Source organism: Helianthus annuus, chromosome 3 (genome assembly GCF_002127325.2).
Source record: "Helianthus annuus cultivar XRQ/B chromosome 3, HanXRQr2.0-SUNRISE, whole genome shotgun sequence".
Classification (NCBI taxonomy): Eukaryota; Viridiplantae; Streptophyta; class Magnoliopsida; order Asterales; family Asteraceae; genus Helianthus; species Helianthus annuus.
The window spans coordinates 98,723,840-98,736,898 of record NC_035435.2 but is presented as its reverse complement, the minus strand read 5'-3'; the positions used below and the strand labels follow the sequence as shown (position 1 = coordinate 98,736,898).

The window sequence follows — 13,059 nt, the reverse complement described above, 5'->3', positions numbered from 1 at the left end:
AACTTAGCCACACCTAGTTTGGTTGATCATCACTTCAATTCCAATGTTCATATGGATCAAAGATGGAAAAACAATGATTAAAAATCCCAAAATAGTGTTTTGTCACCTAAAATTCGCCCCTAACCAGTTCTGAAATGGAGATAATGATAAGGATGTCCAAAAGTCATAACCACCAACACTAAAAAAGGAGTTACAAAATTTGCTTCTGGCTCCTCGTAGCTTACGATGGTCTTCAAATGGCCTACGGTGACTTCTTTCTGTCTTATGATGGGAATTTTTGTCAGGGTCTACCGTAGTAAGCTACGGCAGGCTTCAGCTAAGAAATTTTGTTTTCTTCATAACTTTCTCGTTTCAACTCCGTTTTCTTCGCCGTTTTCACCCACGTTCTGGTAATTTCATCCTCTATCATGTTATCTTCTTAATTTTTCAATTCCAATAAATTATTTTCTTCATTTATGCTCCGTATTACTTCCATTTTAAGCTCCAGTTTGTTCCATGCTTCTTCTTTACACATCCTTAGCTCCTTTAACCTGCAATCATCAAGTTCACTGTAGTCATCTAGATTCACCAATTTAAACATCAAATACATCAATTTCTTTCTTATTTAGTTAACTTAAAGATTCTCCTATGGTTCACCCTTCACATCCCCACACTTAACCGTTGCTTGACCCCAAGCAACTCATTCAAAACAATCCACCATAATATCAACTTCAATAACAAAATGATACAAACCACATAAGTACCCGTCATCTTTTACAAATTTTTCATTATTAACCATGCAACAACCCTCACAAAACACTCCTCTCGGTGATAAATGATAACAAAGAGTGTTAGAAAACACTCAACGCAAATGTGTGATCATGCAATAATAAGCTTGTGCAAAAATCGAACACCCGCCAAGATAAATGCTTAAGCATGCATATAAATCAAACGGACTTATAAAGTTGTAACGAGGCTAAGTGTTAAGGTAGGAAATAAAGGGATATAAGTAAAGTAGCGCAATGATTCGACCCGGCCTTTTTATTACATCTAAACAACACAACTAACTAATTATGACATCTTACAACTTTTTACTACATCTAATTAATTTATTGTTTGGATAATAAATTAAAAGGTTATTTTATTGAATAATAAAAAAATGCCAAAATAGTTTTGACTAGCGGTTTAATATTAGCGAAGATAAATTGTTATTGAACGGAAATGGAGAATGGTTATTATCATATAATAATAATAATAATAATTAAGGAGAGTACTTGTATTTATTGGATAATAAAAAAAGGTTAAAGAGTTGACCGGTAATTAGTAACTAATCTACGATTATTTACTTGGAGAGAAAGCAAATATTTTTTTTTTTTGAACAGGAAACTTCATTAAACACAAAAAAAACACAGGCGAGCCCTTAAAAGAAGGACCGCCGCCAAACCACTTACAACATGTATAGAGGGTTAGACATCCATTTTTTCCAATCCAAACTACCAAACTTAGACCTGTTTTTTAACCACAAAAAAAGACCAAGACTTAACCAACGCCACTGCGTCAACCACCTTGGGATTAGACCCTTGAAAAATCTTCTCGTTCCTTAACTTCCATAAGACCCAACAGGCAATATATATAATATCTCTAATCACCTTTTGAGCCCATTTGCCTCCCTGGATCTGATCCTGCAAATGAAGAAGGTCCTTAAAGTCAAAAGCCATAACAGGACCGAGATTGCACCATTGCCCCACCGCCAACCAAACACCACAAGCAAAAAAGCACCCTGTAAATAAGTGCATCACACTTTCTCCACCTGAACTACATAAAGAACACGCTTCATCTTGAATATTAATCCCTCTGAGAAAGCAAATATTTAATGGGCTAAAGTGTAATTTATGAATCTATAAAAGGAACCTTAATCTTTTTTTTTGAACAGCAAAACGGAACATTCATTCAATCGAAACCACAATACAAAAAACTCAGCCAGCAGCTGAACCAAACAAAATAAAAAACACAAACAGAAAGAAAGAAAACAAAGCGAAAATCATACACCTTTTACAGATTTAAATTAAAATCCCACCATTCCTGTTTTGTTATTGTGCTATGCTTCGAACGTATCTTCACCCCTAGGAAGGTTGTCACTTTAATATCTTCAATAATCGTTTGAGCCGCCCGGTGTCTTCCTGTAAAAACCTTATCGTTTCTGTTTTTTCCACAAGATCCACATAGTTTCAATGGCAATCGCATGTAACAATTTCCTTGCTGTTCGGCTCCTTTGACCTTCAAGTATCATTTGCAGCAGTTCCGTAATGTTATCAACAGAATTTACCGTCGGTATTCTTGTCCATGTTGACACCGCTTCCCAAATTCGTTTCGCTAAATTGCATTTCAGCAATATATGGACAACAGTCTCATCATCGGCTCCACATATTCTGCAGGTTACGTCGTCTATGTTCATGCCTCTATTCCTTAAAGCCGCGGCTGATGGAATCTTTTCGTCAATCGCTCGCCATACAAAAGTTGCACTCTTCCTCGTCGCCCAGTTGTTCCAGCAGTAGTTGTTCGGTGATGAGTTTATATCTAGATTCTGGCTCAGTGCGAGTTTTACGTTTTTTACACAAAATTCCTGATTTTCATAATTCTTCCAGACCCATACGTCGCCTGTCTGTGTCATTTTTTGTTGTTGTAGCCGCTCCTTCAACGTATCCATTTCTTGTTTCTCCTCTACACTATTCGGTGTCCTTATCCAACCCCAATCCCAAATTATGCCCCCATTTATACTTCTATAGACATCCTTTATCTTCGCTTTTTTCTTTTATGACAACTGGTACAGGTTCGGAAATTGCACCTTCAATGGCTCGTTTCCTATCCAAGTGTCAACCCAAAATAGCGTTTTTTCTCCCATTCCTACAATGCTTTTCAAACTTGTGTTAATATCAATATTATTTTTCATAAACCCCTTTGTGATCTCACCAATATTTTTCCATACGCCCGGTAAAGATTTTTTGAACGGTATAGATTCCACTTTCCTAGGACTCATATGTATCGAACTTATTACTTTTACCCATAAGCTATCCGGTTCCATCTTTATCCTCCACCACCATTTTGCTAATAAGGCCAGATTCGTATCTCTTATGTTCCCGATGCCAAGACCCCCGAAATCCTTCGAAGCTACCACTTTTTCCCACTTTACCCATCTTATTTTGTTGTTTACCAAGCTGCCTCCCCACAAGAATTTCCTGCGTATCCCTTCTAATACTTTTAAGACTCCACTCGGACACTTGTAAAGCGAAAGATAGTAGTTTGGCAAACTACCCAGGACTGATTTTACAAGAATAACCCTCCCTGCGAAAGATAGGTTTTTCGCCTTCCAATTTGTAAGTCTTTTATTGAACATATCGATAACTTCCTTCCAGTTTGATATTCTATTCATATTCGCACCTATTTTTAAACCTAAATACACAAATGGGAATTTCCCGACCTTGCAATTAAAAAACGTAGCCATATTTTTTACTTCCTCTTCATTTGTACCTACTCCGTATAATTGACTTTTGTGTGGGTTTACCTTCAAGCCTGAAATTAAGTAGAATATCCGGAGAATTCGTTTGAGATTCTTTGCATTATTTTCCCCCCAATCTCCAATAAAGATTGAATCGTCTGCATATAGCATGTGAGTTAGGTATGGCCCTTCCCTTGGTAATTTTATACCCTGAAAAATATCTTTCTCTTTTGCACTCTCCATCATCACATGTAAAGCTTCCATAGCAGTAATAAAGAGGAACGGTGATAGGGGGTCTCCTTGCCTTAAACCTTTTTGTATTGAAATTCCCCCGTTGGAGAGCCATTTACTAGTACTGATCCTCTCCCTGCATATAAAATTCCCATAACCCAATTCCTCCATTTCGAAGGAAAACTCATATGTGCTAAAACTGATATCAAAAATTTCCAGTTAAGAGAATCATAGGCCTTCTCTATATCAGCTTTGAAAACAAACAGACTTTTCCCAGATTTTTTTGCCCAACCCACCACTTCATTTATTATTAGGGGACCATCAATAATGTTCCTATCCGACATAAAGGCAGACTGGACATTTGACACAATGCACTTAATGATTCCTTTCATTCTATTTGCTAACACTTTCGAAATTATTTTATTAACCACTCCAATAAGCGATATTGGTCTGAAATCAGAAAAAGTGATAGGGTCAATTACCTTCGGAATCAAGGCTATGAACGAAGCACTGCATGAGTGGTGGATTGATCCATGTATATAAAATTGGTTCATTACTTCCATTATTAACCCCTTCATATTCTCCCAGTATGCTTTAATTAGCTTGAAAGTGATCCCGTCCGGACCCGGAGACTTATTAACCCCGCACTCCCAAACCGCGTTTCGTACTTCCAAAATAGAGAAAGGAGTAATTAAACCTTCAGCTTGTTCCTGGCTCAATCTTTTGAAACCCGCAGCTCCAATTCTAGGCCTTACATTAATCGGCTCCTTGAATTTTGCTTGAAAGGCTGCCAAAAATTGTGTTTTAATTTCATTCGGGTCCGAAACCCATGCCCCGTCTATCCACAGACCATTGATTTTGTTTCTAGCTATGTGACTATTCACAATAGTATGGAAGTAGCTCGTATTCTCGTCCCCCAGTCCTATCCATCTTGACTTCGCCTTTTGGCGCAAATCCGCTGCCACCTTATCGTGCCACTTTTTAACCTTTTCTTTACAATCTTGCCATATCATAATTTCTGAATCAGACAATAATCTAGTTTCTGCTAGGTCGTCCAATTGTGTTATCTTGTTCTGAGCTTCCGTCAGGTCTCTCTCCTCTTCGTCGTTGTTGTTTTTTCGCCATATTTTCAACTCGTCTTTTATTGCCTTGAGTTTGACTGCCACTACCTCATCCTTGAACCGAGAATCACAAATCTTGTTTAAACCCCTCTTAACCGCTTCATCGAACCCGTCCAAGGTAAACCAACTATTAAAAAGTCTAAACGGAGATGGCCCAAAACTGTTGTTTACCGTGGATAAAATCAATGGACTATGATCAGAGATTTTTCTATTAAGAGCTAGTAAAGACGCGTTCGGCCATTTATCCATAAAATTGTTACAAACCAAGACCCGGTCTATTTTGCTTAGATTTGATCCATCGCCCGCCAAGAAGGTGAATCTCATGCCCCCCATATTATATTCTTGAAAACCCCCTCTACTTATGAAACTATTGAAACACATGGCTGCACTCGCGTCAAATTGGGAGTTAAATCTCTCTTCGGGGAATCTGACCTCGTTGAAGTCCCCCAACATTATCCAATGGCCATTTATCATGTTTTTTGCTTCCAGCAGCTCCTCCCACATCCGTCTCCTATTTGTCTTTAGCGTTGACCCATAGATGTTTACAATAATCAAATCCACTCCCTCCCCAATAACCTTTCCTTTTAATAAAATGAAATTTTGGTTTTTTACCTCTAATTCTTTCTTGAACACGCAAGGATTCCAAAGCGACAATAATCCCCCCGACCTTCCATCCGCATCCATTTTTGAAAACTCAAAGCTTGTGTTATCCCAGAATCTTCTGATTTTGCTTAAAGGTAGATCTCTGAATTGTGTCTCTTGTATGGCTAAAAAAGACAGGTTTCCCTAAAATTCTCCTGACTTCAGTTGCTTTCCCCGCCCCTCCCGCACCTTTAATGTTAATCGTTCCAAAATTCATTGTGATCTACCTTCCTCCTTATCTTCAGCTACTGTGGTCTTCACGAGTGTCTCGTATCTTGTTAGATCCACCCCTATCTTTAGCCCGATGTCTATCGTTGCCTCTGCTTCCTTGTTTACTTCCTGTACCTTATCCCCATTAACTTCGGATCCTTCAACACAATCTGCCGTGCTCTCCTCCTGTTGGTGTGCATCCACAAAAACCTCTTCTTCCCACTCCGAGTTTACGTCATCATCTAAACTGTCTCCATTATGCTCATAATTATTTATGTCTTCCTCTGTGATCCTAATTCTGTCCTTTCTTCTTCTGCTGGCCTTTCTTTTTTTAAATAACAATCTCTTTTTCGGTCTAGATCTAGAATCATCGGACAGGTCGATATTAAGATCAGGAATCTTGCTTTTACCCAACACAGTTTGAGGTTTTAAAAGGTTGGATCGGGCTTCAGCCAAAGTAACTCCTTTCCTTTTCTTTTGGGCTGCTAGGCCCACCATTTATTGGAGTCATTACTTGTCCAACTTTATCCATTTGACTTGGACGTGGGGACCCACCCAGTATTGTCGGTTCCTTGTTTAAATAACTCTCCTCCATATTATCAAAAGTAGACCCATTTATTATGGATTCCTCGTTTACTGCCATCCCCGACTTTTCGGACTCCTCCACAATCTTTTCACCTCCCACCTGTTCAGTTCCCACCGGATCGCTTTCTGTTCGGGCCATCTCCGGTGCCCGTGATAATTTTTCCGTCTCCGGTTCCGATGCTACTTCTTAAAACTCCTTCCCTTCTGTCTCCATTTTTTCCAGAATAGGAGTATCTTCTACATTCTCTTGTGACATATTTTCCTTCTGTAATGTTTTCGGACAATCGATCTGGTTCATCTCGTAAACAAACTCCGGCAGCCATAGCTGTTGTACTTCAGACACCCAAACATCAAACAGTGAGTTTTTCCATCTTATTGTTATTTTTTCATTGATTATGGAACCATTGTTAATGATGACACCAATCATATCATCATTGAAACAAATATCCTTCTCGTCTGCTTCGGATTTTTTTACAACTCTCCCGAATCTTTCTCCTATGCAGTCAAATACTGCATCAATCCATAACTGTAGAGGTACTCCTCTGATTCTCAGCCATGCAATCCTCTCATACAGAATAAGTTCTCCGTTCCATACCTTTATGTTACCAAACCATTCTTTCCATGATTCATTCTCCTTCATCATAGTCCCATTCATGTCTTCTACTGTATCAAAAATTATTAATAATTTTAATCCACCCAAATATCTAACTTGTGAATCTTTCAGACCCAACTTCCTCTTAAATGTGCTAACTTCTCTTAGTGCACCAATATTATGCAGTTCTCCGATTATAGATCTACCTTTCCATTCGGTGTAGGGTTTGGATTCGTTTGCAAACGTTAACCAACTCGCATCCTCCTGTTGAACTGTCTTACCTGCTGCCACATCCGCCCACGAGACGCCACGTTTCAAGTGTCCGTTTTTTGATGACTCCGGCTGGTTGGAAACTGGGTTTACTGGTTCCTTGCGTTTCTGTGCCCACACCTTCTTTTGGTCTTGAGTTTTTTTGATTGGTTTGACAAACCTGGCCACATTTGCTATAACCTTCCAACCATAGAATGTCATCTGGTTTAATGCCTTCACCATCTTGTCCGTATCCTTGACTTTGATAAATCTCAAAAAACCAAAACGATTCCTTCTTTTATCCAGTTTTCTCGCTATATACGCATCCACTATGTGCTCGTAATTCTTGCATTCCGTCCACAGTTCTCCATCCGTGATATGGGGGTGCAGATTTGAGACATAGAAAGTTGTTGCCTTCTCCTTTCTAAGTTCATCATTGTATTCTGGTTCTATCTCGCCTTCCTCTCTCTCCATGGTTTTCACACTTCACCGCTGGAACCCGAAACAGACGGCGAATGGATTGAAGCAAGAAAGATGTTTAGAAAAAAAGGTTAGGTCAAGAGACACAGTTATTGTGTGAATCTGAAACAACTTCACTATCTAATCCGCTTTAATCTTCATCGTCGAGCCAACTGATCGGAGTTTTGAAATCTCGCCGGAATCCGAACACTCAGCGAATGGATGAACCGGAAAAGAAGATTAGAAGAAAAGTTGGATCAAGAAATCACTCGACTAAACCTCGTTCGCTAAATACTTTAATCTTCAATCGTCGAGCCGCCAGATCGGAATTTGTTTAAAACTCACCGGAAATCGCCTGAGAAGAGGAACACCTGCCTGTTATAATTAAGATTTCTCTACAAAAAAAAAAAAAAAAAAGGAACCTTAATCGCAAACCCCAATTACATGACAACACAAGAGGCAAGATATAAGATGGAAACCGTAGCCCCTCTCTCTCCTCTCTCCCTCGTCGCGACCCTACTACCGCTGTCCGACATCCGCCTCCGGCCACGCCTCTGCCGCTGCATTGCCGCCGCCACCACCATCCGTCGTCTCGTGTTTTGGTGATTCAGATTGTATCTGTCTCGCGTGTGGAATCTCGTGGTGTTCTTGGAGATTTGTGATTTGGTTTACTAGCAGAGCCATTCGTTGCATCCATCGTGCGAGTCTTCGGTTTTCGTCAAGGTATAACCCTAAACCTGCTATGGTTGCGTTTTATTTTATATAATTACTGGATCGCTAGTGGGATACTTTATCCGTGTTTGTGTTTTATCAACGCTTCCGCATCTAAACTAAATAATATAGTGTTATTTTTAATATAAAATCGGATTTTATAAATTAAAACGGATACCCTAGATTTCCAACAAATAGATCATTGATGAAGTGATTAAGTAATAAACAAGAAAGAAAAAAAGTGTGTCCTTATTAGTCGGCCAAAGAGGGAGTCTACGCATTGGCATGGGGTGGGTCAGTAGATTTAGTGGTCAAGTTGGTTCAGTGAGCTATCAAGTCAAAGGCAGAAGTCACCTGATGGCCCGTTTGTATGACACATGTGATGTCCTTATTGGTCAGTGTTCGTGGATCGGGCTTATATATGACGAACAGTGCATGTCTATCGACCATATCGAGTGCATTTTTTTACACATACGAAACCCGTTGCCAAGAATCCTTTCGCCTAATGGCATTAGTGAATATCCCTCAATCAAGTAATGAAGGTTCAAACCCCACTGTAAATAATTAAGTGAAATTCATGTAGTGTGAAATTAGAGAGTGTGTCCTCGTTAAAAAATATACTAAAACCTGAGATTTTTTAAACTTATCCACATATGTTCCATCATGCAATAATAAACTTGGTATGAAGAGTATAATGCTGCATTTTTTTGGACGTATGAAGTTTATATATTTAGTGAAAATTGTAATATCGCTACAATCATGTACTTGGAATGTTTTCTTCAATTGTTGTTGGATCCTTACTTTTAAATTATCATGATGATCTTTAGAACCTACAACCATATCATTTATACCTCTAATTACATGTTGGATCCTTTTTTTTAATGGTAAATTTGGATCACCGACAGATCATTAGAATGTCATCGTGTCACGAGCGGAATCATTCGATCATATCCATCTCCACTAGATAATAATGCCTATACACCAATTTAGGAAGAAACCCAATAAATCTGAGAAAACCTCCCTTGTGAGAATCAGACCCAGGTTTTAATGATCCCTAAGCCTTATCCCACCCCAACATATTGGATCCTTACTTTGAATAATACGAAAATCTTTAGAACCTCCAACCATATCATTTATGCCTCTAATTACATAACAAAGAGTTAGTTCTTGAAATAATTTAAGTTTAAACTCTCATAAATTAAACCAGTTAACCTACGGTGTAGGCTACTCACTTACCATCCAGATCAAACTCTTTCACAAAAATGATTTAGAAACTTCATTTTTGAAAAAAAAAACACCATCTTTTTATAAGTTTAATTTACTAAAAAGGTGAAACAAAAAAGTAACCAGCACGGGTCAACCAGTCATAAAAAAAACTCATTTGATTGGATTCTACTTCTATGGTTAGGACACCCGGGGTGACTGCGTGATGAAAGAGTTTCACGCGTGGAAGAAGCCCAAACACCACTGCCACCCCCTCTTCATCACTCGTTGAACTTAATTCGTGTTATATTTTTGACGCGTTGAGTTTTGATTATTGTGAGAGAAATTGTTGGTTGGGGGTGGGGGGGGGGGATTGTTGGGTGTGATGGTGAGTAATGACCATTTCTACTAAAAAAGTAGTGAGTTATGGAATAATCGTTGATGACATTACAAAACTTGATTGGATGCTGTGAGTGATGAGTGAGTGACCACCCCTACCCCCTTATAATCACTTTTATCAAGTGTATTTACATTTAGTGTTTTAAAAGGGAGAGACGGGACGCCCCGTTATGAAGGGCTGACCACGCATGGTGGTCCGTGATACACTATCGCCGCATCTCTACAATGCGTCAATCTTATGACTCGTGGCCACCATAACGCGTGAAGATTTGAAATTTGGAACAATGTTACCGTCTTTTTACAGTTGAATTGCATATAAGAAAACTAAAAATGAAGGAAGAAGTGACCTGAGATGGAGGACGACGGCCTACCTCTTTCGTTCTCCAGAGAAAGAAACAAGTATCAATGGAACCCTAAAATCTACTTAAAACAAGTATCAATGGGTTTGGCTGGGCTAATAAAAATATTAGATTAAAAAGTAAACTTCATCAAATGAAAATAAAAATACATAATTCAAAGCAAACTAGTGATGTTTAGTTTTTTAATTTGCAATGTTTAGTTTTTTTAAGTTTGTAATTTAGGAATTATTTAATGTAAAATGTATAGTTTTATTTTTAAGTTTGTAATTTAGGATTATTTAATGTAATTTTTATTCAAATGAGATTGTTATTGTTAATTTATAATTAAAAAAAAGAACCATCACTAGTTATATGGGCACTCCTGGTAAAATCCATCACTAGTGATGAAATCAAGCTCAATGACGTGAAGGACAATGATTGGGTGTTGTGAGTGATGGAAAACTATCACTAGTAGAGCGCCCATACCCCTAATTCATGATTAATCAAAATTCACATGAACGACATGATGCATATGTATTTCCACAATGGATTAGCTTGTTTATTAAAGCTTAAACCCTAATAATATAGATGTTGAGATGTACACAACTTATAAAATCATATGTCACGAGATACTAGAAACTATATTAACAACGTTCTATATAAACATCGCTAGTTTTATTTCAATTGACACCTTAGTATGCACCGAGAATCAACGGCAAATCAACCTCGTCACACCATTCCACACACCTGGTTTCAAAATATGAACTCTTTACCTCATTTGGGAGGTAACTCACCCAAACTTGACCCCCAATCCTCCATTTCAACACACTCCCTTCCATTTCCTTGTTTAATCTCCATTTCGCCGCTTCTAACCCTTCAGAAAATACCCAATTTCCGGCTTTAGTAAATGATCTATTTGCCCCTGTGTATCGTTTCTGAAAGCTCTGGCCTACTTGATCGCGGTCCACACGTCCATTGGGTCCAGCATCATCACCAACATGTGGTTGCCATGTCGAGACCTCCACGCCCGTCATGTTGTCACATAGTGTGGTGTCGAAGATCGCCACATGTCCATCCGAGTCTTGGTCCAATCTCCATGACCTCGCCTTTGTCCTTGTAGTCGTCCTAGTCATCGCCTTCATCTTTGGAACTTTCGTTTCTCCAAAACTACCCTTCAATACCTTCTGTGTTTCGGTTTCTTTCTCGATATTATCCGTGGATCGACCTAAGGTTAAACTAGACACATAACTAGCCCCGGCTTCTGGCCCGACCCAAATCCGAACCCGACTTGGGAAATGCCTCTCATACATGTAAACATTGTTCTCTTCACCCTTACCAAACCCTAATTTTGCCACATGGACCCTTATATTGTCCACACGTGCCTTAACCAAAATAAAGCTTTCTTTAACTTCAACTGAATATTCCAACTGTATCACAACCTCAATCTGCTGGTGGGCCAACGCGTACTTTAGCACAGACTCCTTAGTTTCAAACACAGGTGATACGCTGCGTGAGCCGGCGCGTGTCATCGCCATCAGCGGCGCGTACCCTTTCAAAACCCACAACCCATGTGTCTCCGCCGCGTAAGAAAACCCTAAGTTGTTATACGACGGCGTAAGCAGCTGTAAACCTACACCCACCTCTCGTAACAACAAACACTTCGTTAACATGTACCCAAACGTGCGCATGATAGCAAGCTCCACGTCAATACCGGAAGAAACAAAGAAAGCCCGCAACACCGGCGCGTGAGCCGACGAGAACGCTTCAAGGTTCGGAGCCAGCATGGCGTTGAAGTACAAAGACCCCACTTCCGACGGCGCGTCGCATGCACACAGCCAGAACAACCTCGCTAGAAAAATAAGGTTAAAAAAGTTCGAAAAGGATTCCGGCGCGTGAGAGTCGAGGATCCATGAAACCGCGTCGGGCTTCAGTTTCTGGAGCTGGGAACGCGGGCATACGGCGGCGATGCTATCGTGCGCCGTAGGTGAACGGGAGATGATTTCTTGGAGGATTTGAAGTACAAGAGGTAAGAAAGGTTTTTCCGAGTTAACCTGACACGTGTCAGACACCCAGAGGGCCTTTTCGTCATGTGAGACGTAGAAGGTGATCGCTAACAGATCTGAGTTAGATGAGAATTTTCTTCTTGCTTTGAGTTGGAGTGACTCGGATGAACTCGCTAACTGGAAGGTGAGTTCGGAAGTGGAATCGAGTGACCACTCGTCCGAGTTTGGTAACTCAGATATCCATGACCATAAGTCCATTTTCATGCAAAATAAATGAATCTCTGGGTGTGTGAGAGTTGAAGTGTATAGTATGATGAATGGTGATGGGAATTTATAGGGTAAATGAGTGAATGAAAATTGGATAACTTGGAGGTGGTTATGGCCTCAAAAGGATGTTATAAAATTGGTGAATTTCAGTCACTTGTTTTGTGTTTGGTTTCATGTGCATTTAATGGCTGCGATTTTTATTATATTTAAAAAAAAGATCTTAATTAACGACAACCTGAAACACAACCAAAAGAGTTGGTTACGAAGGGTGCTAGGGATAATTATAAACTTTGCCAAAATGGGTTATAGCATGTGATGATTAATGGATGATAAATGAGCTGATTTGTGGATTGAAGAGGAAAAAGATTTTTAAATATAAACTTTAAAAGAATTGAAGAACGTATATGGTTTTCAAGCTTATACAAAACTCAAAGAAATGTTCATATTTCTAATAAATTTGAATTTGAATTGATTAACTTTTTAATATTACTTTCAAGGGCAGTTAATACCATAAAAATTCCATACACTTTTTGTTTTTCTTATATTCAGTAAACTAAAATAAACCTAGCCGAGG

General features: G+C 39.2%; 1 protein-coding gene across 1 annotated transcript; it reads right to left on the bottom strand.

Moving 5' to 3' along the window:
* Window positions 1–10,724: 10,724 nt before the first annotated feature.
* LOC110929103 lies at window positions 10,725–12,637 on the bottom strand. Its single transcript, XM_022172220.2, has one exon. The coding sequence runs from the start codon at window positions 12,480–12,482 to the stop codon at window positions 10,908–10,910; it is 1,575 nt and encodes a 524-aa protein (XP_022027912.1). The 5' UTR covers window positions 12,483–12,637; the 3' UTR covers window positions 10,725–10,907.
* Window positions 12,638–13,059: the final 422 nt, after the last annotated feature.